Source organism: Globicephala melas, chromosome 16 (genome assembly GCF_963455315.2).
Source record: "Globicephala melas chromosome 16, mGloMel1.2, whole genome shotgun sequence".
Taxonomy (NCBI): domain Eukaryota; kingdom Metazoa; phylum Chordata; class Mammalia; order Artiodactyla; family Delphinidae; genus Globicephala; species Globicephala melas.
In genome coordinates this window covers 27,919,717-27,947,287 of record NC_083329.1, presented here as the reverse complement: position 1 = coordinate 27,947,287, position 27,571 = coordinate 27,919,717, and the positions used below count along the sequence as shown (strand labels likewise).

The window sequence follows — 27,571 nt, the reverse complement described above, 5'->3', positions numbered from 1 at the left end:
GAAAGCCCAGAGATAAACCCATGAACCTATAGTCAACTAATCTATGACAAAGGAGGCAAGGATATACAATGGAGAAAAGACAGTCTCTTCAATAAGTGGTGCTGGGAAAACTGGACAGCTACATGTAAAAGAATGAAATTAGAACACTCCCTAATGCCATACACAAAAATAAACTCAAAATGGATTAGAGACCTAAATGTAAGACCAGACACTATAAAACTCTTAGAGGAAAACATAGGAAGAACACTCTTTGACATAAATCACAGCAAGATCTTTTTTTGATCCACCTCCTAGAGTAATGGAAATAAAAACAAAAATAAACAAAGGGGAGCTAATGAAACTTCAAAGCTTTTGCACAGCAAAGGAAACCATAAACAAGACGAAAAGACAGCCCTCAGAATGGGAGAAAATATTTGCAAATGAATCGTCAGACAAAGGATTAATCTCCAAAATATATAAACAGCTCATGCAGCTCAATAGTAAAAAAACAAACAGCCCAATCCAAAAATGGGCAGAAGACCTAAATAGACATTTCTCCAAAGAAGACATACAGATGGCCAAGAAGCACATGAAAAGCTGCTCAACATCACTAATTATTAGAGAAATGCAAATCAGCACTACAATGAGATATCACCTCACACCAGTTAGAATGGGCATCATCAGAATATCTACAAACAACAAATGCTGGAGAGGGTGTGGAGAAAAGGGAACCCTCTTGCACTGTTGGTGGGAATGTAAATTGATACAGCCACTATGGAGAACAGTATGGACGTTCCTTAAAAAAGTTAAAATAGAATTACCATATGATCCAGCAATCCCACTCCTGGGCATATACCCAGAGAAAACCATAATTCAAAAAGATACATGGACCCCAATGTTCATTGCAGCACCATTTACAATAGCCAGGTCATGGAAGCAACCTAAATGCCCATCGACAGATGAATGGATAAAGAAGATGTGGTACATATATACAATAGAATATTACTCAGCCATAAAAAGGAACGAAAATGGGTCATTTGTTGAGACATGGATGGATCTAGAGACAGTCACACAGAGTGAAGTAAGTCAGAAAGAGAAAAACAAATATCATACATTAACGCATATATGTGGAACCTAGAAAAATGGTACAGATGAACCAGTTTACAGGGCAGAAATTGAGGCACAGATGTAGAGAACAAATGTACGGACACAAGGGGGAAAGCAGGGGTGGGGGTGGGTTAAATTGGGTGATTGGGATTGACATGTATACACTGATGTGTATAAAATGTATGACTAATAAGAACCTGCCGTATAAAAAAATAAATAATATAAAATTAAAAAAAAAAAAAGAATCTATGGGACTTCCCTGGTGGCGCAGTGGTTAAGAATCTGCCTGCCAATGCAGGGGACATGGGTTTGAGCCCTAGTCCAGGAAGATCCCACATGCCACGGAGCAACTAACCTCACGAGCCACAACTACTGAGCCCGCATGCCAGAACTACTGCAGCCTGCGTGGAGCCCGTGCTCTGCAACAAAGAGAAGCCAGCACAGTGAGAAGCTCACGCACCACAACGAAGAGTAGCCACTGCTTGCCGCAACTAGAGAAAGCCCGCGCACAGCAAGGAAGACCCTACGCAGCCAAAAAATAATAATAATAAATTAATTAATTAATTTAAAATAAAGAATCTAGCAGGCCCTGAAGCTCTTACAGATTCCAAAGGTTGGTTCCCTATACAGTCCTGGCTCCAGTCACTGGGCTGGAGGATTCTGGTGTCTGATGCTTGACTGTGGGGCTACAGAATTCTGCCTTTAGAATGTTGTTGCCTTTGCCTTGAATGAACTGTTCATGTAAGATGTGTTGGGATCACCTTAAAGAATATAAGTTATCATCTTAAAGCTGAGATTCATCTAGTTTAAACAGACTGTCTGAGCTGTAAGATGCCTGCTTGGTAAAGCCTGCACAGTGAAATGTGGCTGAGCATGCTGGTATCAAGGCTGGGGGAGGGAGGCAAATCTCACCTGCTCCTAACCACTGGGAGCTACTGCTCTACATTAAAAACCAAACAAACAACCCCAAACCTGATCAAATTGGGCTGGGGCAGTTGGCAACACCATTGTGCCGTGAGATATTCTGTACCATTCTAGAAGGTTCCAAGTTGGCTCCGAGATCTGCCCCCACCATCAATCTTGCCCTGCAGCGAGCCTATGGAATGCCTTTTACTAACTCTTCCCTGAACGGAGGTGTAGAGAAATGCCTGGCTCAGGGACAAGACTAAACATCAGTTTTACAGTCTTTTTTTTTCTAGCCCATTCCACACCAGTATGTGAGCTATTAATAACCTCAAACCCAGGAAACACTCCTAACAAAGCTGTATGAGGCAGTGGCTCCTGAATGCTGAGAGAGATGTTACATTTACATCTTCCTGGCCCTTGCCTCTTAATTCCTGTCCTCAATCCTGTTATCCTTCCTTCCTCCAATCCACCACCCCCTCGTGTCCTTGATGTCCCTGCTGGTCTCACTGGCTTACAAATTGGCCTCCTGATTAGGCTGAAGACGGTGAGGGAGTGAAAGCTTCCTTCTCACCCCACTAAGCAGTGGCCACCTACCTGAAGTGACATCATGGTTAATCCCACTGACAGAAATGACAGCGTCCGCAAGATTATTATAATTCTCATCGCGCACCATTCCCTTGATGCCTTGGTGTACCTGTAGGAAAGTTTATAGTGTATAGTTATGCTCCTAAAACCTTTGTGCTGTGTTTGAGAGTCCACAAAGCCCTTTCCCATGTGTTTCTGCACTTGATCTTCACAAAGATTATGGTGATAGACCCTTGACTGGTCTCTCTGGTCTCATCCCGATCCCCAATAATCTCAATAGAGCAGTCAGAGTGATCCTGTTAAAATCGAAGTCAAATCATGTCACTAATCTACTTTCTATCTCTATGAATTTGACTACTCTTGATATCTCATGTAAGTAAAATTATACTGTATTTGTTTTTTGGGGGACTGGCTTATTTCACCTAGCATAATGTCCTCAAGGTTCATCCATGTTGTAACATATGACAGAATTTCCTTCTTTTTTAAGGCTGTATGCCCATTGTGTATCTATACCACATTTTGTTTATCCCTTCATCCATCAATGGACACTTGGGTTGCTTTCACCTTTTGGCTACTGTGAACAATGCTGCTATGAACATGCATATACAAATATCTCTTTGAGATTATGCTTTCAGTTCTTCTGAATATATACCCAGAAGTGGTTTTGCAGGATCATATGGCAGCTCTATTTTTAATTTTTTCAGGAACCACCACACTGTTTTTCATAGTGGCTACACCATTTTACATTCCCACCAACACTGCACCAGGGTTCCAATTTCTCCACATCCTTGCCAACACTTGCTATTTTCTGTCATTGTTTGTAAATTTGTTTTTCTTATAGCAGCCATCCTAATGAGTGTGAGGTGGTATTTCACTGTGGCTTTGATTTACATTTCCCTCAGGATTTTGAGCATCTTTTCATCTACTTGTTGTGGCCTTGCATTTGCAATTGTGACTTCATCAGGGAGCCCCTTTTCCCCTAGATATTTTTGTGGTTTACTCCCTTACCTCCTTTTTTTTTTTTTGCGGTACGCCGGCCTCTCACTGTTGTGGCCTCTCCCGTTGCGGAGCACAGGCTCCGGACGCACAGGCTCAGTGGCCATGGCTCACGGGCCCAGCCGCTCGGCGGCATGTGGGATCTTCCCGGACCAGGGCACGAACCCGTGTCCCCTGCATCGGCAGGAGGACTCTCAACCACTGCGCCACCAGGGAAGCCCCCCTTACCTCCTTTAAATCTGTTTAAATGTCACTTTCTCTGTAAGGCCTTCTTCATAGCATTTTGCATTTAACATGTTATAAAATTTATTTTATTTTTTCTTTATTGTCTGTCTCTCCTCACTAGAATATAAGCTGCATATATACAGAGATATTTGTTGTTTGTTTACTCTTCTTTTTAAAATTAATTAATTTATTTGTTTTTATTTTTGGCTGTGTTGGGTCTTCTTTGCTGCGCGCAGTCTCTCTCTAGTTGCGGTGAGTGGGGGCTACTCTTCGTGGGCTTCTCATTGCGGTGGCTTCTCTTGTTGCACAGCACGGGCTCCAGGCGCACAGGCTTCAGTAGTTGTAGCACTGGGGCTCAGTAGTTGTGGTTCGTGGGCTCTGGAGCGCAGGCTCAGTAGTTGTGGCGCACGGGCTTAGTTGCTCCACAGCATGTGGGATCTTCCCAGGACAGGGCTCGAACCCATGTCGCCTGCATTGGTAGGCGGATTCTTAACCACTGCACCACCAGGGAAGCCCTGTTTGTTTACTCTTAATCCTGAGCATATAGTACAGTCTCTGACAGATAGTTGTGCTCAACAATGTTGAATGAATTAATTTCACTGGTAGAGAAGCTGAGATCTATTGTAATGAGTCAGAGCAAAAGTCAGACCTGAGTCACACAAAATACCTTGCCTACCATCAGAAAACACTTCCCTTTCTGTAATCAGGAGAGTTAAGGAATGGGATTTACCTGTTCCAAGAATTGAATTAGGGCTTCCCGATTACTCAGCCACTCGCGCTGTAATTCCTCTTGCCGCGGAAACTTGTCACAACTCAGTTCCAGCGTGATCTCAAAACAGTTGGTATGGAGGTAATTAAAGTCTTGCATTCCTAAGTGAAAGAGGGCGGTGGCAGATTTGTACAACCAGGTTCCCACCCAACACCCCATGCCAAATACAGATTGCTGGGGCTTAACCCCAGGGTTCTGATTCAGTATGTATTCAGTGAACATTTACATTTCTAACAAGTTTCCAGGTGACGCTGATGATGCTGGTCTAGAGACCATACTATCATTTTGATACAAACTTCATGATCTTGGAATTGCACCCCTTTAATTTAGGGTAATGATTCTCAGTGGAGGCAGTGGGTCATGCTTTCCCAGAGGATGGGAAGGGAAAGGGAGGAACAAGTATAATTCAAAAAAGTATATTTTATATTTTAAATTTGGGAGGGGGTACTTATTGCTTTCCTAATGCAAACTAAAGAAAGTAAAGTTCAATCTTCTTGCCTTGGCTTAAATTAACCGTAAACTATTGGTAGATATTGGTAGATGTAGTAAAGTGACAAGGAAGATGATTCTTAAATCTGTTACCTAGTCTTATAAACTTCCAGTAATACATAATCCTACTTGATGTTCCACATGAATATTAAAGGTAAGGTGTTTTAAAAAAATTATCGTATTTGTTTAGTGATTTTTAAACTTTCCATAACAAAAGGTAATAAATGTATATCTGTCTTTGAAAAAAAGAAATCTTCTTGCCTTGGGTTCAAGTGAGTTTTCAGCCATGATAAGTCTACCGCCTTCCCAGTACATGATGACTCCCTCACCTTCCTCCTGCCCACTCCCCATAGGACCAGCCATCAGCTCAGCCCTCTCCAGTGAGTTTTCTACTACCTGGGCTCTGACAGGTCAGATGTGAGAAGATGGGGAAAGACAGCTGCTGCAACGTGATTCCTAAGAGAACCTAGCTTCCTGCTTCAGCCTCCTCCCTAACCTTAGGGTCCCTATCTACTGAAGGTCTGTGAACAGAGGTTCTATCTTGACCCTCAGTGATGGGAAAAGCCCAGGGAATAGAGAGAGAAGCCTCTTGCTGGAGGTTTCTGTTATGTTATCAATGGCCACTGTCCACAGCAAACCCCTTCTGATGGGAGATGGGTAGGCAGGGTACAGAGAGCACATATCAGAGGAACTGTTTGTGTCCAGGCCAGCATCTCTCCTTCTTTGGTACATGAGGCATACCTCATGTTACTACGGAAAAACCTTAACATCTATAAACCAGGCATTCCAAATCCTCTATGTGCTTTATTTAATACTTACATCAGAATTACAATGCAAGTAGTGCTATTCTTAAAGTATAGATGAGGAAACTGAAGCACAGAGAAGTTAAGTAATTAGCCTGAAGCCACATAACTGGTGAATGGGCAAGCCTGGTTTCAGCCCAGTGTACCCTTAGAACCCATGCTCTTAACCACTTGACTGCATTATTCCCTTCTTATGCCCTAATCCACTATGTAAACCACCAGTTTTAACGGACCACAAGGTGTCCAGACCTCCATTTTAAAGAATCACAAGATGATGTTAAATGCTAACTTAAGACTTCCCATTTTTCAGATCTCTACTTGGATGCAAAATAGCATTCCTGTCATTTCTCTGTGAAAAAGAATGATAATTTAAATGGAGAAATGAACCCCGTTCTACTTCAGCTTACAGCACTCTTGTGCTTAGCACTCTTCTTACCCTTGCTGAGAGAATACCAGGAAGCCCCATTGGTGATGCCATCTGAGAAGTAATCCCCACAGTTCCAACCTTGGTGCATCCATCCATGTGCATAGGAGTAGACCTTGGCCAGCTACAGGTAAAGCAGGTGGAAAACGACCTTGAGTATCCCCAACTCATGTGGCAATGCTCATACTCAGAAGCAGGGTGAGGCCAAGAACCCCACTAGGTATAACAACTGATTATTTGCTTTAGCGAAAGAAAATACCAGAAGGAATAGAGAGATGGGGTGTGTGTGCATGGAGTGGACTAGGGTTAGGAGACCTATCTTCTGATTTTCCCACTATCTTGGGCCTAAATTTCTTCAAGTGCAAAGTGAGGGGTAGCACTCGATAATGTATAAGCTCCCTTCTAGGTGTACCTCAATGAGGTGTACCTCATTTTCCAGCCGAGTTTTATAAGAGAAATCAAGAAGCAAGAAAGATAGGGCTTTGTGACAAAAAGAATTATGTATTGGGGGTGAGAGATGTGTGTTGGAAAGAGAGGAATATATTCAAAATCTCTATAATTCTCTTTCATTACTATTTTATAATAGTGGACAAAATGAGATTACTAGAGAAGAAAATATAATAGTATACTTGCTTTGCAAAGCAACAACTGGTGTTATTCTCTGTGTAATTCATTAACTGTTGAATTAATAATGTTATCATTATAGGGGAATTCCCTGGCAGTCCAGTGGTTAGGACTCCACACTTTCAAGGCTGGGGCCCAGGTTCAGTCCCTGGTCGGGGAACTAAGATCCTGCAAGCCACGAGGTACAGCCCAAAAAAAGAAAAAAATTGAGATACTAAGTAATGTTATTGTTATATTAATTATATATTATTAATAATATTAACTATAAAATAACTCATCTGTTAATTTTATTCTATTGCTGTTTTGAACTATTATGTAAACCTTTTTCATGTGCATGGTCTATTTTTCATTAATATAGCCATATTACCATAAAACCATAGAGCCCCCAAATTCACATTTAATGCTCTAGCTTACCACCAGCACTATTAGGCTTTTGGCATATTTCTTGCTTGTCATTAGCTTAAGTATTTTTTAAAATTTTGGTAACTGTACTGTAAAAAGCTTTCCTATTTATTTACTTTTTCATGAATTTATGGCTTATCACTCAAAACAAAATGTAATATACTAGATTGTAAGCTCTTAACGAGCAGGAGGTGTTTTCAATCATTTTCTGTTTGTTCATTCCTAACAGGGTCCTGTGTTACTGATTTGACCTCAGTCACACTCCTAAGCCCCAAGTTCCTCTGGCTGGACAGGCAGCCATTCTGCATACCTTCTGAAAAAGTGTGTCATCAGGCGTGGGGGTGTTGGCAGTGCGGCGGAAACCTCGGACCCGGTGCTCAAGGGACTTGTCATATGGGTAATTGGCCACCACTGCCCCTCCATGGAGATTGGCTGAAAGGACAAAGTTGAAGGAGCGGATCCACTGGATCACTGCCTGGGTCTCGGGTTCCACCTGAGGAGAGATGAGAGCTTGGCGGTGAAGCTGCAACTGAAGCCAGATGGCTGTTTACATGAGTTTGTCGGGTTGTGGCCTGAGAGGATGGCATGTCTGAATAAAGCAAAGAGAATCCTACCAGATATGAGAAGTGCAGATGGGGAAATTTTGATCTTTTGTGTGATAATTTAACAAATTAAGTGAATGGAACACTTGTTTAAAATGAAATCTCATATGGAAACCAAGTATTCAATAGCTAAAAAGAGGTCATCTAGGGCAGTGAAACTATTGTGCATGATGCAAAATGGTAGATACATGATACATTTGTGAAAACCCACAGAATATACAACATGAAGAGTGAACCCTAATGTAAACTATGGACTTTTGGGTGATGATGACAAGTCGATGTAGGTTTATCCTTGTAATAAATGTACCCCTCTGGTGGGAGATGTTGATAATGAGAAGCAGGGAATATATGGTAATATTCTGTACTTTCCACTCAATTTTGCTGTGAACCTAAAATTGCTCAAAAATGAAGTCTATCAAAAAAAAAGAGAGAGAGAGAGAGGGAGAAAAAGAGCAGTTTGAAGAGGGGTAACATAAATTGGAGAGTGCAGAGTCCCAGTTTGGCCTCTCTCTGGCAACAAAAAAGGGTCCTCCAATTTACCCACTATTCCAGTAGCTTCTGGAGCTCCTCTGCAGAAATTTAGGGTTCTAGTAAATATATCTGAAAATTGTTGGTTTACAGCAATGGTTTTCAACCTCCTCCTTCCCCCAACACATCTGCTGTGTTGTTGACATGTAGAATGTTCTCCTGTGGTCATACCCAAATTTCATGAGTTAGACATACTGTAATATGGGCCAGTCTTGGCTAAGTAGTGAGATTCCACCCATTCTACTGCAGATTTCTATTGCAGATTATATTGCTAGCGAGCGACAGTATTCTAAAGAAAGCCTTGAATCTACTGGCCTTGTAAGTAAATAATTTACAGTCTTCACTGTTTTTCCTCCCCTCAAGATGGATGTGCTTAGAGGTTATGTGGTGTTAATGTGTTAACGGTTCGTCCCGGACCAAGGGTCAGCTGTGAAGGCCTCCATCTTTTCTATTCCAAGGGAGACTGAATGAATAATGTTGAGTCTCATCCAATCGGAATGGACATAATCCCCAAGGCACCGGTCCAGCTCTGTGACCAGGACTCAGATTCTTTAAAGCAGTCCTTTCTCCATGTCCTAACCCTCCATCCATCAGAAGGAGGCCAGCCTCTCACTGTTCCTGGCCCCTCAAGAGCAAGAGGGACTTCTCATTGTCTTTTTTCCTTCTAAGATGCAGACAGAGGGCCAGTGGGAGTTTAATTGTTACTGGCTCAATAACCTTATTTTATGTAGACAAGTTTAATAAATCAGAACATCCTTCTGGCTGGATATGTCAACGAGTGCAAAGTTATTTTTGATGTATTATTTCCTTGAGCCAAGAGCATAGCTGCTCTCCAAAATCTAAACATGTCGGCATGACTTTTGCTTCAATTCCAAGGGGAAAAAAACTGATAAGATTCCATCTAGAAACTCCCAATATAAAGCCTTGCACCTGCTTTCATTTTCTCTCCCCAGTCTCTAAGTTTAGATACTCACACAGAATGTTTAGAACTAGCCCATACAGTGTAAGGAACAGGGTGGTGGTGATGCTCCAAGGATGACAAGAGTCATTCCCAGGAACAGGAAGACCGTCAGGCTGAAACCATTCGCATTACCAAGCGGCAAGAGGTCTGGGAGCATCAGATGGGACCCTTTGATTGAGAAAGCAAGGGAAATGAGAATATGGTAAGGTGGTCACGGGTCATACAGAAAGAGAAGAAGAAAAACTTCTCTTCTAAGGGTGAGACTCCCTGAACCTCTTTCTCTAGCTAATTGTTGATAAGCGTACAGTTCATCACATGCAAGAGAGATTTCTCTTTAGAATGCTACAGTTCTCTGTCAACAGTATAGTGCAGTAGAAAGAATGTTGGATGAGGAGTCAGAAGACCTGGGTTTTAATCTTGAGTCCACCAATTACTAGCTGTATGAGTTTAAATTATTTTTTCTATAAGTGTTATCTGTAAAATGGGGGTGGATAGCACTGCTTGATGCATTTACCAGAGTGTTACAATGATCAACTGAAACGCTAGCTGAGAAAGAATTCTATAAAATTCTGAAGTGCTGTGCAGCGGTATGACACCACTTTCACCTCTTTTGCCACTCTCACCACTAACATCAAATATCATGTGCTCAGTGAAGGGCTCTATGCTCAGGGAGGGAAAAAATACAAAGAGGCATACGTTACAGTTAGCATTGCTCTGGACAGACTAGCACAGAATTGGGTTGATGCTTTATTATTGCATATTTAGTTGATGTGAAGATTCAGGGAAGAAATTCCAGATGCTGATTTACCTGCTTCTGCTTGCAAATTTTGTCTTATACCTGATTTTTCCAGTTGTCTGGAAGGGGTAAGTGGTGGTTGGGGCCTCCGTTCTTCTCATTGTAGTAGATGTAGGTATTGAGGTCAGGGAAGTTGCGGTTCAGGTCCACTCCGTTTGCATTGTTCCTGCCAACCAGATACCCAGAAATGTCCCTGTCCTAGTGGGAAAAGGAAGAAATAAAAGATGAAGGTTTCAGACTGAATGCTCTATTTGAAGAACACTGTATAGTTTTCTTTTTACACATTAGCTCGATCTATCAAACGATGTAGCATTTTCTCCTTTAACTCATCCAAAGTCCCAGTGGCGTGGTTCAAGTTTCCCTATAAACCACATGCTGGAGGTAGAGATCCCAGGAGAAGCTCTAACAAAAGGAGGGTGTTTCAGGATAATGGGAACCCCTATTTTAAAAAAATTGTTTATGTCTATTTAATCAGAATGACAGAGGTATGTGCAGTGAGAAAGTATAATTTTTTCAGTTATATATGTATTTTTTTCAGATTATTTTCCATTATAGGTTATTACAAGATATTGACTACAGTTCCCCGTGCTATACAGTAAATCCTGTTGCTTATCTATTTTATGTATAGTAGTTTGTATCTGTTAATCCCATAATCCTAATTTATCCCTCCCCCATCCCTTTCCCCTTTGGTAACTATAAGTTTGTCTTCTATGTCTGAGTCTGTTTCTGTTTTATATAAAGATTCATTTGTATATTATTTTAGATTCCACATATAAGTGATATCACTTACAATATTTGTCTTTCTCTGTCTGACTTACTTCACTTAGTATGACAATCTCTAGGTCCCTCCATGTTCCTGCAAATGGCAATATTTCATTCTTTTTTATGGCTGAGTAATATTCCATTGGATATTTATACCACATCTTCTTAAACCAATTGTCTGTTGATGGGCACTTTGGTTGTTTCCATGTCTTGGCTATTGTAAATAGTGCTGCTATGAACACTTGGGTGCATGTATCTTTTCAAATTAGAGTTTTCATCTTTTCCAGATATATGCCCAGGAGTGGGATCACTGGATCATATGGTGGCTCTATTTTTAGTTTTTTAAGGAACCTCCATACTGTTTTCCATAGTGGCTGCACCAGTTTACATTCCCACCAACAGTGTAGGAGGGTGGGAACCCCTATTTTTTAAAAACGGTTTTATTGATATATATAGCTTACATACCACAACATTCATCCATTTTAATCATACAATTTAAAGAATTTTAGTGTGCTTACAGAATTGTGCAACTTTTACCACAATCTAAGAATACTTATATTCCCCTGAAAAGAAACCTCATGCCCATTTACAGTCACTCCTCATTTTTACTCCACCCCTAGGTAATCACTTTCTGTCTCTAGGGATTTGCCTTTTCTAGACATTTCAGTAAGTGGGATCATATATTATATGTTTGGCTTTTTTCACTGGGCAAAATGTTTTTGAGGTTCCTCCATGAGGAACCATGAGGTTCCTTCAGGACTTCATTCCCTTTTATTTCTGAATAATTCCATTATATGGATTTATCACATTGTGTTTATCCATTCACCAGTTAATAGACTGTATGGTTTCCTGGGATTGCTGTAACAAGTTACCACAAACTCGGTGGCTTATAACATCAGAAATGTATTCTCTCACAGTTCTGGAGGCTAGAAGTCTGAAATCAAGCAGGGTCATGCTCTCTAAAGGCTTTAGAGGAGGATCCTTCTTTGACTCTTCTAGCTTCTGGTGGTTGCTGACAGTCCTTGGCGTCCCTTAGCTTGTAGATGCCTCCCTCCAATTTCTACTTCTATCTTCACATAGTCTTCTCCCCTGTATGTCTGTGTCTCTGAGTACAGATTGCTCTCTTCTTATAAGGACACCAGTTATATTTGACTTAGGTCCCCTAATCCAGTATGACTTCACTTTAACTTGATTACATATGCAAAGATCCTATTTCCAAACAAGGTCATATTCATAGGTTCCAGGTAGACATGAATTGGAGGGGGCAGAGGGGATACTATTAAACCTAGTACATGGACATTTGGTTTGCTTCCACTTTTTGGCTATCGTGGATAATGCTGCTGCAAACATTTGTGTATAAGTCTGTGTGTGGACACATGTTTTCATTTCTAATATCTAGTAGTAGAACTGCTGGATCATAAAGTAAGTCCATATTTAACTTTTTCAGAAACTGCTAAACTGTTTTCCGAAGTGGAAACCATCCCCCCATTTATTTATTTATTTATTTTACTTAGGATCCTTGATTATCTTTTTTCTGAGTGATATCAACTTTGTGGATCCCTTAACCTCTCTGCTCACACTTCACATTTCATCTTTTATTTGGTCATGTATTCATTCATTCATCCATCCATTTAATCAATCCACATCTATTTAGGTCTATCTCCATTCAAAGTCCCCTGAAAGACACTAGGGAAAGAGATCATGAGACATTATGCTAGCTTTCCAGGAATTCATGGTATATATGGGGAGATAGATATTTACATAAATAATTAAAATATATAAAGCAGGAGAATAGAGATAAGTTCACAGGCTCTTGCAAAACTGAAATTCTGTTTGGTATTTTGTTTGGCATTGGAGAGGCAGAATAGTGTCTACTGGAGCCCTGCGGACTGAGAGGGGAGAGCCCGAATTGGTGGCCATTACTGGAAGTAGGATGAATGCATGGACACTAGGAGGCTAAAAACTCACAGATGTACTACTACTCTCGTGTTTTTCTAAGAACTCTTTATTGTTCTCAGATTTCTCTATTATCGTGGCATTGTGCTCGTGTTTTATTCTTAGATCTCATTGAAAACATATTTTTTGACATTCTTTTAAGTCTCCTACATCAATTCTGTTCCAGTGGAAAACATTTATATGATTTTTCTATTTGGAGTTTGATTTTTCACTTCTATGAGATAATGATTTTCATTATGCTTCCAGGGGTTTTCATTGCTTGCTGATTTATATCAGCGTTAACTCATAACTGTCCATATTAGCAGTTACGTTGATTTACCTATCAGCTGACTTACTATTCACACCAGGTCATTAGTTAAGCTGGCAGTAAGGACTTCCTTTAACAGAAGTTCCCATAAACAGGGTTCAGTTATTAGCTTCCTATTACTGCTGTAACAAATTGCCACAACCTTAGGGCTTAACTTTGCACAAACTTATGATCTCACAGTTTTGGACGTCAGAAGATAGAAATGGGTCTCACGAGATCTAAAGGTGTCAGCAGGGCTGTGTTCCTTCTGAAGTCTCTAGAGGAATCTGTTTCCCTAGAACATCTTCAAATCTCTCTTTGCCTGTGACCTTCTGCCTTCCTCTTCCACATTTAAAGGACCCTTGTGATTGGTTACACTAGGCCGACCCAAATAATCCAGGGTATTTTAAGGTCACTTGATTAACAACTTTAATTTTGTCTGTAACCTTAATTCCCTTTGCCATGTAACATAACATATTCATAGGTTCCAGGGATTAGGACTTGACTATCTTTGGGAGGTAGAGCCATGTTATTCTACCTTACCTACAGGTGGCTTTAAATTTAGGTGGCCAGGCAGGTCTTCCCTGTGTAGCCATGCAGACAGGTTTCCTCTGGGTACGGCACGTAGCTCTGGGAATCTGAGAACCCGATGGGTCCTCTCTTAGGTTCAGGTTCAAGATCTGCTCCCTTTGGGCTTCCCTGGTGGCGCAGTGGTTGAGAGTCCGCCTGCCGATGCAGGGGACACGGGTTCGTGCCCCGGTCCGGGAAGATCCCACATGCCGCGGAGCGGCTGGGCCCGTGAGCCATGGCCACTGAGCCTGCACGTCCGGAGCCTGTGCTCCGCACTGGGAGTGGCCACAACAGTGAGAGGCCCGCGTACCGCAAAAAAAAAAACGCAAAAAAAAAAAAAAAGATCTGCTCCCTTTGAACAAGTACATAGCAGGTGAGCAGAGGTGACTGGCTCCCCAGAGACACAGCTCTAGGATTTGGCAGGGGTTTTCTCCACCTCCTCCCACCCCCACTTCACTGCACAAAAGATGTGGGCAGGTCTGAGGGGCTTCTCCAGTCTCCCCACTGCAATACAGGGAAGGGCCACTAGAAGGAAAGTGGCCACGCTGGGTTCACCCCTACAACACTCTCAAATTGTCCTGTTCTTTTGGAAACTCAAGTCTCAAGGCATATTCATGTCCATCTCTCTGATTTCCAGCGGGGGGTGGGGGGGGGAACAAAGTTTTTTTTTTTTTTTTTTCATCTGTTGAGTCATGTCAGCAGGAGGTTGTAAGATGGCAAGGGTCGAATTTGTGTTTGGCTCGACATCTTGGCTCCATTACCCTCCCTGCTTCTCCTCACCCCTCAGCCCTGTCCTCTAGTAGGCTTAAACCAGGATGGGCCATTCAAGGAGAGATGCTGAGTGGTTCCACTTGTATGGGACAGAGTGGTCAGATTCATGGAATCGGAGCATGGAAGGTCGTTGCCAGGGGCTGGGAGGAGGGGGAAATGGGAAGTTACTAATGAAGGGGTATAAAGTTTTGGTTGAACAGGATAGATAAGTTCTGGAGATCAGCTGTACAACCTTTTGCCTATCATCAACAATAGTGTATTGTACACTTAAAATTTTGTTAAGAGGGTAGATCTCATCTTAGGTGCTCTTACCACAATAAAACCAAAATTAAAAAAAAAGTAAAGTAGTGAAGTCTAGTCTTAAACATAAAAAACATTTTAAGACTACCCCCAATAAACATATTTTTAAATGGAAAAAAAATCTTTCATTTACACCCCCCTCCAAAAAAAAAAAAAAACAAACCCAAACAAACCAGGTTTAAATAGAGCTTCTAAAGAAACATATCCATTGTGTAAGGCAGATGCCTGCCCTCACCCACTGAAAATTCTAATTCAGTAGATTTGGGGTGGGGAGAGGACCTGAGAACCTGTATCTCAAAAATCTTCACCTACAATTCTGATGCACAGCCACAAAAGAATCACTGACTTAAAGTTAGGCACACTAATATTCTGAATTTATGTTAGGAAATAAAGCCCATAAACACTTTTTTAAATTTGTCCCCTGAATAATGTAACTCTAAAATAAAGAATTCAAAGGCTGAGTACTATACTAGTAGAGGAGAAAAGCCGTACAGAGATGGAATAAAGTATGAAGAATCTGTAACAGGACTAACCTGCCACCCCACAATTCTGAGAAAAGTTCATTCTTTCTCTTTTCCCTCCAAATGCAAATGTAAGTGTAGTATGGGAGGAAGAAGAGGATTTAATGTTGGCAGCTAAAAGTTCAGGGAAGGACGGGCGTCTTGCAATATCCCTTCACACCTGTTCAGTACCTTCCAGTTGATGAAATGTTGTCACTGATACTGCTTCACTGATCCTCACAATGAAGTGGAGAACTCAGCTGGAAAGGCGGGGAAGGGAGGGAACTGAGACTCAGAGAGAACCCCCATTCATTGCCTAGGGTGCTACAGTGCTGAACCCGTCTTCACACTTCGTTCTATTTCTCCAGCTTTTCCTCTATCACATCGTGGCATTTACAGTGGGACAGAGAGGACACCTGGTCTCCCGGCTTTTCCTTACTCCCTAAGACGGCTCTGCTCTCTGCAGGGCCTCCCCCTGGGGCTCGGTACCTGGGCGGCGGCGGCCACCTCGTAGCCGTCGGGGTTCATGGACGGCAGGATGTGAATGCGCGTGCCCTCCACCAGCCGGACGATGCGCTGGTTCCTGTTGCGGAACTCTTCGCACAGAAACTCCGACAGCTGCAGCAGCAGCTCGCGGCCCAGCACCTCGTTGCCGTGCATGTTCCCCACATACTTGACTTCCGGTTCCACTGCAAGTGAGAGAAACACACATAAAGAAGATGGGGGAAAGCTTACGGGTGCAGTTAATTCCTAACCATGCAAAGGGACGTTTCCCCTCTTTTTCAGTAATGAATAAAAGAAAACCTCATGCTTCTGTTAGGTCTTTTCCAATAATCCCTGTGCCCCCTTTGAACAAACTGCAACTACAAATGCTACAAAAATTCATGCCACGGATAATAATGTCTACTACTGATTAAAACCCTACTGTGTACTAGGCACTTATGTCATTGCTCATCTTCACAGAAAACCTGTAAAGTAGGCATTATAGCCTCAGGATGAGGGTACTGGGTATGGAAGAGGTTAAGTAACTTGTCTGAGGTCACCTGGCAGATTAATAATGGAGGTCAAAGCCCAGGTGGCACTGAGGTAGCTTAATGCTTCTCAGAGACAAATCTTTTCAGGATAAGGATAGTGCTTTTCCAAGATTTGCTGGTCTAAAGTCCTCCAGGTTACAGCATAACAGTTCCTAATTGCACCAGTTGAAAATTTAATTTTCTTGGTACTCAGGTTAAAATCTCCCTTTCATATCTGAGAATGCTGTGTCTTGAGGCACAGAGTAGGAAGGAGTCTATGTATGTCTCATTCCTTAGTCTTTTCTTTGGCTATGTTAACTGTTCAATTGAAGTTAGAACTGAGGTCATAAGAGGAGCCTCTAGAACCACTTAAAAAAATCATTCTTGCCCTGTTTTAAAAGGAAGAAAAGCCCTTGCCAAGTGATTTCCCTTCCACCCAGCACTCTTTTTTTTTTAATTAATTAATTTTATTTATTTATTTTTGGCTGTATTGGGTCTTCATTGCTGTGCGCGGGCTTTCTCTAGTTGTGGCGAGAAGGGGCTACTCTTCTTTGCAGTGAGCGGGCTTCTCATTGCGGTGGCTTCTCTTGTTGCGGAGCACAGGCTCTAGGTGCGCAGACTTCAGTAGTTGTGGCACGCAGGCTCAGTAGTTGTGGCTCATGGGCTCTAGAGCACAGGCTCAGTAGTTGTGGTGCACGGGCTTGGTTGCTCTGCAGCATGTGGAATCTTCCTGGACCAGGGCTCGAACCCCTGTCCCCTGCATTGGCAGGCAGATTCTTAACCACTGTGCCACTAGGGGAGCCCCCATCCAGCACTCTCTTGCCTTCATGCCTTTTCTGATTCTGTGTCTCTTCATCTTCATATTTCCATGCCCTCCTCACCATCCATCTAGGCTCAAATGCTCCTTACTCTGTGAAGCCATCTTGGAATCTCCTTGCTGGGAGTGAACTCGCTATTAAACTTCCCTTTTATGATACCACTTTCTACTCTGAGTTTTGGCTAATTTTGCACATGTCCTATTTTCCTTACTGGACCTGGCCTTTGCAATGTATGCCATTTTTAACTTTCTTTAGGATACAATCCATTGTTATTTATCTGCTACAGCAGTCTTTCCCAAAGGAATGTCTATAACCCATAAGGACTGTGTGGTGGATTTTCTATAATGTACATTCTTTGATCTTAGTGTATTTCTTTAATCTTATCACGTCTTTCTTACTTTTCTTGGTGTTAAGTTATACTTTATTTTACGAAAGGATGGTGATAGCAGATGGCAGGTAGTGTTCTTCAACATCCTTGTTCAGTAAAATAAAATTTGGAAAATCTATTTTAGTCCCCTCTGATCTCCCATATGTATATATTTGTGTGTGCGTGTGAAATCCATAAGTTTGGGAACCACTGCCCTGTAGAACCTACCATAGTCCCTTGCTCTTAGGAGGTATTCAATATAAAATTCTTTTGTCTCTACTTTCCGTATATCCAGAATACAATACAACCACTTCTCCTAACAACCATTGTCATCATTTTGGTTCAAGCTCCCACAATCGCAAGCCTGCATTACTACAATAAATCTCCTACCTGAACTCTTTGCATCTGCCCAACCATACAAGTCTATTCTCCTGAGTCAGTGTTTGGCAAATGTTTCCTGTAAAGGACCAGATAGTAAATCCTCTGGGCTTCCTGGGCTATATTGTCTTCACTGCAGCTACTCAACGCTTCCAGTGAACGCAGACATAGATGACACAAAAACAAATGGGTGTGACTGTATTTCAGTGAAACTTTATTTACCAAAACAGGTAGCTGGCCCTCAAGGCTCTAGTTTGCTGACTCTTGTTCTGAGTGATCTTTTAAAATTTTTAGTCAGATCATGTCACTCCTCTGCTTAAAACCCTCCAACGGCTTCTCGCTTCACTCAGAGCAAAAGCCAACATTTTTGCAGAGGCCTGCAAGGCCCCACGTGATCTCCTCCTGCCCAGTATCCCCGACAGCTCTGCTCTGACCTTGCCTTCCTGTGGTTCACTGTCCCGGAGCCACAGGGGCCTCCTCGCTGATCCTCACACATGCCAAGCGTGCTCCGGCTCTTGCCTCTGTGCGGTGTTTTCCTCCCCAGAGCCAGTGTGGCACCTCAATCACGCACTCAAAAATCACCTCGAAGGAGAAGCTTTCCTAAAAAGCAACACCCCTCCCCCACTCAACCCACAATTGTCCACAACTCCCTATCTCTCCTTCCTGGTTTCTTTTTCTCAATAGCACTTATTTTCATCTGGTATAATATATATTTATTTAGTTACCTATTTATTGCCAGTCTTACCTCGCTAGAATTAAGGCCCTGAGGGCAGAGTCTTTGTTTTATACTCTGTGCGATATTCAGAGTCTACCAAAGTGCTTACATTGAGTAGATCATCAGTAATACTTGTGGAATAATTAAGGAATGAATGGATGTACCTTTGATAGGGCATCAGAGAAAAGAGGGATCGGTGAGGTATAATAGTATGAAAAGCTTCAAGAAAGGCACTGAATGCTAGAAAGTAGACAGAGCACCAAGAAAGGGGCGTAGAGTGAGGGGCTAAGCCTACAATGTCCATTAGCACCCACAAGCTTCCACAAATGAACACACGACCTGAGTAAAAGCAGGGTGTTTGCTCTGCAAGTGCATTTTCAAAGCAAGGCCCTTATGGTCGCCTAATCACGTAGCCTTCCTTGAGCCAGCCTCCCACCCCCCTCTCTCCCTTCCCCCCGAACTGGCCACTTAAGAGTTTGAAGCTGTCATGGACAGAATCCACTGGGTGTGAGGTTGCCACTGAAGGTTTTTAAGCAAGGGAGGGAGGGGATTATATCAGTATTTGGGCATCTAGCGTCTGTGTCTTAAATGGAAGGTTTAGAGAGTGGTGGCTGTTAGGCGTTAGGAGAACGTCAGGAGCCTGGTGTAATCATTTAGGCAGGCTGTGATGGAATCTGGGCTGGGGGAAGGGTGAGGAAGTGGGGAGGAAAAGAGACTTGAGGTCGACAGTTTGAAGGAGGAACTGACGTACTTGAATGTCACAATTGCTGTTAAGTAAAGCAGTAAAGTAGAAACAACTTAAATGCCCATCAATAAATGAACTGCTCAATACAACCTTGCAACCATGGAATATTATGCAGCCAAAAATGATAATGTAGATCTATATTTACAGACATGCTATTCATCAAAGACTATGAAATGAGAAAAGCAGATATAGTATGATTCCATTTTTATTAAAAAAAATGACGGGCTTCCCTGGTGGCGCAGTGGTTGAGACTCTGCCTGTCAATGCAGGGGACACGGGTTCGAGCCCTGGTCTGGGAAGATCCCACGTGCCGCAGAGCAACTAGGCCCATGAGCCACAACTACTGAGCCTGCGCGTCTGGAGCCTGTGCTCCGCAACAAGAGAGGCCGCGACAGCGAGAGGCCCGCGCACCGCTATGAAGAGTGGCCCCCGCTCACCACAACTAGAGAAAGCCCTCGCACAGAAACGAAGACCCAACACAGCAAAAATAAATAAATAAATTTATAAAAAAAAAATGACGTGTAGGTAAGGGGAGGTGGCTTAAACATGCATAGAAGAAAGTTTAGAAGGAGATACATCAATATGTTAACGATGGTCATCCGTGAGTGGTGGGATGACGGGTGAGGTTTTTACCTTATCTAATTTCTACTTTAATCCAAACATGGATGGCTTTTATAATAGAAACAAACTAACAACAAATAATGCAATGAATAAAATGAATACCACAAACCTCAAACTCCCTCCAGGATCCCATACTCTGAGTACACCGTCATTCCCCAAAGAGCTATCCCTAAGCTCTGGCAGAACTAGAAGGGCTGTTTCTCCAGAGGCATTGGATAGGGAAAGGCAGAATAGTAACAGCAAGGAAGAAAGAAGGGTAATGGGAGGGAAGGCGGGGGGGATGGGAAGGGAGCGGGGAAAAAGATTCACCTTTTACCATTAAGGTCTTGAGCAAACAGAACCCAAAAAGGAGGAGCAGACTGGAGCCTGAACTGGGGTTGCAGCTCCCCAGAGGCAGGGCCAGTTTGTAGGCTAAGCAAGGAAATACTTAGTCCAGGCTGAGGAAGTGGTGATACTTTATGGGTCGAGGGGTCCAGGGACCTCCCCAGAAACCACCCCAATTACTGGATTTGTAAGGGAAGGGTCCTGCCCACACACACTTTAAGACACATGCTCAGGGCTTACAGGGCTCGTGGATTCCAGGGTAGTCACTGAATTCCAGCACGTAGAGGTGTCTTCCCTTCACACTGCGCCCAATGCTGTAAACCCGCGTGACATGGGGACATTCATTGTGCACCTTGTACAGCGTCCGCACGAGGTCATCATAGCGGTGGTGGCGAAAGGTCACCGGGGCAACCAACTTGAAGAGAAGGAGCTGGAGGAAAATTGAGACCAGGTCTGACATCTTGCTGGGCTTTTTCAGAGACCCACTAAAATGGGCCCCGCTTCTCCCAGTAACCAGTCAAAATCCAAGGGCCAAGAACCAGCTTTTCCTAGTTTCCCGCCAGTAAACACCAGTGTGACAGTGCCTGGGAAGAAAGTTCAGAACTGTCCCTCCAAAGCCAGAAGTTATTTATGTAGCTCTGGAATAGGCACTCATCTCCCCTCCCCCATTTCTCTGCCTCTCCTAATCCATGAAAACCTTTTGAAAGGTTTTTGCACTTCTTCAGATTGGGTAGTTTCACTGATTCTGGTTTACTGATTAACTGGACTGTAAACAGGCTTCAATAAATAGCTGCTTATAACCCTTTGATTCCCAGAGAATTTTGAGAAGCTTGGCCTGTCCTTGTTCCCTATATTACAATATAGGAAAGGGTATTAAAATAGAACACTCTGTCCTTTTGATCCATTCTACATCCTATCTTTCTGAAGCACAGCTCTGTCTTGTCCTTTTTCTCCTCAAAAACCTTCAACAGATACCATCGAGAAAATGAGGTGAGCCCCAGGTTGGAAGAAAACAGTTGCCAATCATGTATCTGACAATATATCCAGAATAAATCAAGAACTCTTACAACCCAGTAATAAAACAAACAACCCAATTTAAAAGTGGGGAAGGGGGCTTACCTGGTGGCGCAGTGGTTAGGAGTCCGCCTGCCGATGCAGGGGATGCGGGTTCGTGCCCCGGTCCGGGAGGATCCCACATGCCACGGAGCGGCTGGGCCCGTGGCCCGTGGTCGCTGAGCCTGCGCGTCCGGAGCCTGGGCTCTGCAACAGGAGAGGCCACAGCAGTGAGAGGCCCGTGTACCGCAAAAAAACAAAACAAAACAAAACATAAAAGTGGGGAAAAGATTTGAATAGACATTTTATTCAACTAAAGTAGATATATGAATGACTAATAAGCACATTAAAGATGTTCAACACTATTGGTCATTAAGGAAATGCAACTTAAAACCACAATGAGGGCTTCCCTGGTGGCACAGTGGTTGACAGTCCGCCTGCCGATGCAGGGGACACGGGTTTGTGCCCCGGTCCGGGAAGATCTCACATGCCGCAGAGCAGCTGGGCCTGTGAGCCATGGCTGCTGAGCCTGCGCGTCTGGAGCCTGTGCTCCACGACGGGAGAGGCCACAACGGTGAGAGGCCCGCGCAACACAAAAACAAAAAAACCCCATAAAAACAACACAATGAGATATCACATCACACCCACTAGAATGGCTCTAATCAAAGAGACACAATAACAAGTGTTGTCAAGAATAGGGAGAAACTAGAAACCTCATATATTGCCGATGGGAATATAAATAGTGCAGCCACTTTGGAAAACAGTTTTGCAGTTTCTTAGAAGTTTAAATATATACTTACTATACAATCCAGCAATTTCCTAGGTATCTACCCAAGAGAAATGAAAACACATATCCACACAAAAACTAGTATGTAAATGTTCATAGCAGTATTATCCACAATAGAAAAGTAGAAGCAATCTAAATATCCATTAACTAATGAATGGATAAACAAAATATGGCATATCCATGCAATGGAATATCATTTGACAATGAAAAGGAGTGAAGTACTGATACATTGTACAAGGTGGATGAACCTTAAAAATATTATGATCAGTGAAAGGAGACACAAAAGATCACATATTATATGATCCAATTCATAGGAGATGTTTAGAAAACACAAACACATAGAGACAGAAAGTAAACTAGAGGTTGGCTAGGGCTAGGAGTGAAAATGCAGAGTGACTACAAATGGGCACAAGATTTCTCCTTAGGGTGATAGAAGTGTTCTAAAATTAGATTGTGGTGACTGTACAACTCTGTAAATACACTAAAATTCACTGAATTGTAAACGGGAAGCAGATGAATTCTATGGTATACAAATTATATGTCAATAGAGGTACTTTAAAAAAATAAATAAAAATAATTAAGTACAGCCACCCAAAAGTTAACTATGAATTTACCATACAACACAACAATTCCACTCCTGGGTACCTACCCAAGAGAACAAAGACTTGTACACAAGAATATTCATAGCAGCATTATTTGTAGTAGCCAAAAAGTGGAAACTACCCAAGTGTCCACCAACTGATGGATAAATAAAATGTGGTATATCCATACAATTGAACATTATTCAGCAATAAAAAGGAATAAAATACTAACACATGCTACAACATGGATGGACTTCAAAAACACCATGCTAACTGAAAGGAGCCAACACAGAAAACCCTCTTATTGTATGATTCCATTTATATGAAATGTCCTGCAAAAGTAAACTTACAGAGACAAAGTAAAATAGTGACTTACTAGGGCTGGGACTGGAAAAGGAGAGTCACTGTAAATGGGCATGAGGGATCTTGCTGGAGTGATGAGAATGTTCTAAAACTGGGTGATGGTGATGGTTGCATAACTTGGTAAATTTACTAGAAATCACTGAATTGCACACTTAAAATGGATGAATTTCATGGTATGTAAATTATACTCCAATAAAGTTTTTTTTTTTAAACAAAGTTTCAGTGGAATTTCATGCACTAGAGTGTAAAATCCAAATGCTTCTGCCTGGTTTTCAAGTCACTCCTACCAGGTCCAATTGTGACCTCACTCCAGTGCAGCCCCTCTGCAGTGCCTACTGTCTTCCGAGCATGCCCTCATCACCTGCTTTCCTGCTTTTGCTTATGTTCTTTCCCCAGGTAGCTTAACTCAGCTCCAAACCCTGGGTCTTCTTCATGTCCCCTTGCAATTGCTGTTACCATCAGTCTTTGTATCTCCAATCTTATGACTTTGCCTGTTATGCACTTATCCACTGTGCTAGGTGTTAGGTGTTAGGATAGAGGGCAGCCCTGCTGATACATTGTTCCTGTCCCCCCAGGATGATCGGCAGCCTCTAGCACACAGTCTGGCATGGGGGCACATTTGTTGAATGAATAAATAGACCCATTATTGACCTTTCCTCTTGCATCCTCCTGCACTTCAGCAAATGTTTCCAAGGAAATCCTATGCTTTTCTTACCTGTCAGTAAAGACAGCTATCAACTCTTGGTTATACTGGGTGAACAAACTATAGCCAGGCCAGTCTGGCCCACAGATGGTCTAGAGAGTTGGCCCAAGATCAGTACCAAATCAGCAGTACCACAGAGTAAAAACCACAGGATTTTGCACCCACTGCTAAAATCCCATAATTTTCTGATGAGATCCTGACACCCCAGGTGGTGAGGGCAGGCATCAAGAGAAAAAGCTGAAAGGACATCACTAATGCTGTTACACATTAAGCCCTTGATCTAGGACTGATGAAATAAAATGTATATTTTAAGGCAGGACAAGAAAAAACTAAACATAAAATTTTCTCTGTGTGTTTGTTTGGACCTCCTCCCTCCCTCCCTCACGTGCAGTGTGCATCCACATTACACATTAACCAGAGCTCCTCAAAGATGGGCCTGCTCTACAGTAAAGATCAATTTTTTTCCTAGCAATGTAACTTCTTAAAAGAATAGTGTTCTTTCCCAGCTCTGTAGGGGGTCGTGGCGACTTGCTGCTCGCTTTGTACATGCTTACGTGGACCATGTATCCTTGGTGAACTTTATGTAAAATATCAATATGTCATTTTGATGTACAATCCTTTGTCTCGAAAACGTATGTGACTGTGCCTTAGACTCCTAACAGGTGGAACGGTTCTCAGAGCTTTCTAGGGATATGCTTCCCGGAATGGGCATCATCAGAAAATCTACAAACAACAAATGCTGGAGAGGGTGTGGAGGAAAGAGAACCCTCCTGCACTGTTATATATATATAATATATATAATATATATAAAATATATAATATATATTATATATAATATATATATTACATATATCAATATACAGCCACTATGGAGAACAGTATGGAGGTTCCTTAAAAAACTAAAAATAGGGCTTCCCTGGTGGTGCAGTGGTTGAGAGTCCGCCTGCCGATGCAGGGGACACGGGTTCGTGCCCCAGTCCGGGAAGATCCCACATGCCACGGAGTGGCTGGGCCCGTGAGCCATGGCCGCTGAGCCTGCGCGTCCGGACCCTGTGCTCCGCAACGGGAGAGGCCACAACAGTGAGAGGCCCGCGTACCGCAAAAAAAAAAAAAAAAAAAAAAAACTAAAAATAGAACTACAATACGACCCAGCAATCCCACTCCTGGGCATATACCCTGAGAAAACCATAATTCAAAAAGACACATGTGGCGCATGCTCCGCCCACCCCAGAGCCTCGCCCTCCGCCACGATGAGCAAATGAGGGCCAGAGAGGGCGTGAAATTTAAATTCCGCTCAGAGGAGAAAGTGTTGTGCTTCGAGCCTGACCCCACCAAGGCACGAGTGCTGGATGATGCCAAGATTGTCGATGTTATTGTTGGTAAAGATGAAAAAGGCAGAAAGATCCCAGAATATCTGATCCATTTGAATAGCTGGAACAGAAGCTGGGATAGATGGGCAGCTGAAGATCATGTCCTTCATGACACCGATGAAAATTGGAGATTACAGTGTAAATTGGCAAGAAAAGCTGTAGCTCGTCTGAGAAGCACAGGAAGAAAGAGGAAGCACTGCAGGTTGCCAGGTGTGGACTCTGTCTTAAAAAGCCTCCCTACTGAAGAAAAAGATGAAAATGTTGAAAACTTAATAAGTAGTTCCTCTGATGACAGTAGTGAAGAAAAGGATGAAGAAATAAGCGAAGAAAGTGACATTGAAGAAAAGACTGACGTGAAGGAAGAACCAGAGCTGCACGCAAAAAAGGAAATGGAAGAAAGAACAATAGCTGTAGAAATCCCTGAAGTTCTGAAGAAGAAGCCTGAGGACGATTGTTACTGTATCAACAGGAGGAAATGGTTAGTGAAACTTTCATGCCAGACCAACATCATAACTATTTTGGAATCGTACGTGAAGCATTTTGCTATCAATACAGCCTTTTCAGCCAAGGAGAGGCCTCATCCCCATCAGGCTATGCCACACGCCAACATGAGTGTGCATTATATCCCAGCAGAAAAGAACGTTGACCTTTGTAAGGAGATGGTGGATGGATTAAGAATAACCTTTGATTACACTCTCCCATTGGTTTGGCTCTATCCATATGAACAAGTTCAGTATAAAAAGGTGACTTCGTCCAAATGTTTTCTTCCGATTAAGGGAAGTACCACAAATGCTAATCGGAACCCGGAGGATCTCTCTCCAAGCCCACCTTTGTTGAATCCATCCACACCACAGCCCACAAAGAGTCAGCCAACCACAGGCGAGCCAGCCGCCCCCAAAAGGTGCAAAGCCGAGCCGGAAGCCTTGCAGTCTCTGAGGAGGTCCACACGCCACTCTGCCAATTGCAACAGGCTGTCTGAGAGCAGCGGCTCGCCTCAGCCCAAGTGCCGGCAGCAGGACACATCTGCCAGCACGCCCAAGCTGTTTCTGAACCTGGAAAAGAAGACGCCTGTTCATAGCCGGTCATCCTCACCTGTTCCTCTGACCCCTAGCAAGGAAGGGAGTGTGGTGTTTGCTGGCTTTGAAGGCAGAAGAACTAATGAAATAAATGAGGTCCTCTCCTGGAAACTTGTACCTGACCAGTTACCCCCCAGGTGACCACATTCACCCTCTTAAATTTATGGGGCGCAACACTTGCTGCAATTGTTCGTGAAACTTCCAGAAATCCTTGGAAAGATGTCCTTTTCTGAGAAGAATCTGAAGGCCTTACTGAAGCCCTTTGATATCTTTCTGAGGTTTTTAGCAGAATACCATGATGACTTTTTCGCAGAGTCTGCCTATGTTGCTGCCTGTGAGGTGCACTACAGCACAAAGAACCCCAGGGTGATTTATTAAGGTTTTGATGGTTCTGGAAGAACAGCTTCTCTATCTAGCTTTGTGCTCTCGGTCCCCAGTAAAGAACTAGGGAGTTGGTGGGCCTTCCTTACAGGCAGAGCGAACGCAATACCCACCTTGGGGGGCTGTGGCGGGCCCATTTGTTTGAGCTGCTTACCTCCCGTAGTTATTTCTGTTATGGATTACTTCCTAGGTGCCTGAACGGCCTCCAACAGGTGACCCTTGCCATGGTACATGTCACCTGTGATGGCGGGAAACAAGCAGCTGTGTTCACAGTGAAATGGTCATGAAAGTGTGTGTAGGTTGGGCTGTTTCAGTAGACAGGAGTTACTTGTTAGCAATAACCACATTTTTTTAGTTATTTGTTAGCATTAAACAAAATCGTTTTGCAAGCCGTTTTCATTCTTGTGATTAGGCTGAGCAACAAAACATTAGTTTTGCTTGGAAACTGAAGAGTAGCCCCAGAGTATTTTAGAGGGAGTTGATATTGATGGCGAAAGAAAATTTGCAGCTATACATTTGCTTGTTACAGTTCCTTTTCTATAAAACCTTATTTTTGGTGATCTAAATAAAGCATTGCCTGAATGTTTGAGATTTTATAGCTACACTTGGTTGTGTAATGTTATAGTTCCCTTTCTGTAAGATGTTATTTTTGGTGATCTCAAATAAATCATTGCCCATCTTGTTGGAAAGAACCAAGAGAGAGTCTTCAAAAAAAAAAAAGACACATGCACCCCAATTGTCATTGCAGCACTATTTACAATAGCCAGGTCATGGAAGCAACCTAAATGTCCATTGACAGACGAATAAATAAAGAAGATGTGGTTCATATATACAATGGAATATTGTTCAGCCATAAAAAGGAACAAAATTGGGTCATTTGCAGAGACGTGGATGGACCTAGAGATTGTCATACAGAGTGAAGTAAGTCAGAAAGA

At 42.7% G+C, this 27,571-nt stretch overlaps 1 protein-coding gene and 1 pseudogene across 1 annotated transcript in view; one reads left to right on the top strand and one right to left on the bottom strand.

Annotated features, from left to right (window-relative positions):
* Window positions 1-20,782, bottom strand: part of CPN1 (carboxypeptidase N subunit 1) — a 28,904-nt gene extending 8,122 nt beyond the window's left edge. The window contains exons 1-7 of the mRNA XM_030865331.2: window positions 20,563-20,782; window positions 15,831-16,030; window positions 10,239-10,394; window positions 7,620-7,802; window positions 6,296-6,407; window positions 4,529-4,668; window positions 2,587-2,686 (exon numbers count right to left, since the gene is read on the bottom strand). Of these exons, the coding sequence (XP_030721191.2) occupies window positions 2,587-2,686; window positions 4,529-4,668; window positions 6,296-6,407; window positions 7,620-7,802; window positions 10,239-10,394; window positions 15,831-16,030; window positions 20,563-20,782 (1,111 nt within the window). The remainder of the gene's footprint in view (window positions 1-2,586; window positions 2,687-4,528; window positions 4,669-6,295; window positions 6,408-7,619; window positions 7,803-10,238; window positions 10,395-15,830; window positions 16,031-20,562) is intronic.
* Window positions 20,783-25,067: 4,285 nt separating this feature from the next.
* On the top strand, window positions 25,068-26,633 carry LOC115857888 (MSL complex subunit 3 pseudogene; annotated as a pseudogene).
* Window positions 26,634-27,571: the final 938 nt, after the last annotated feature.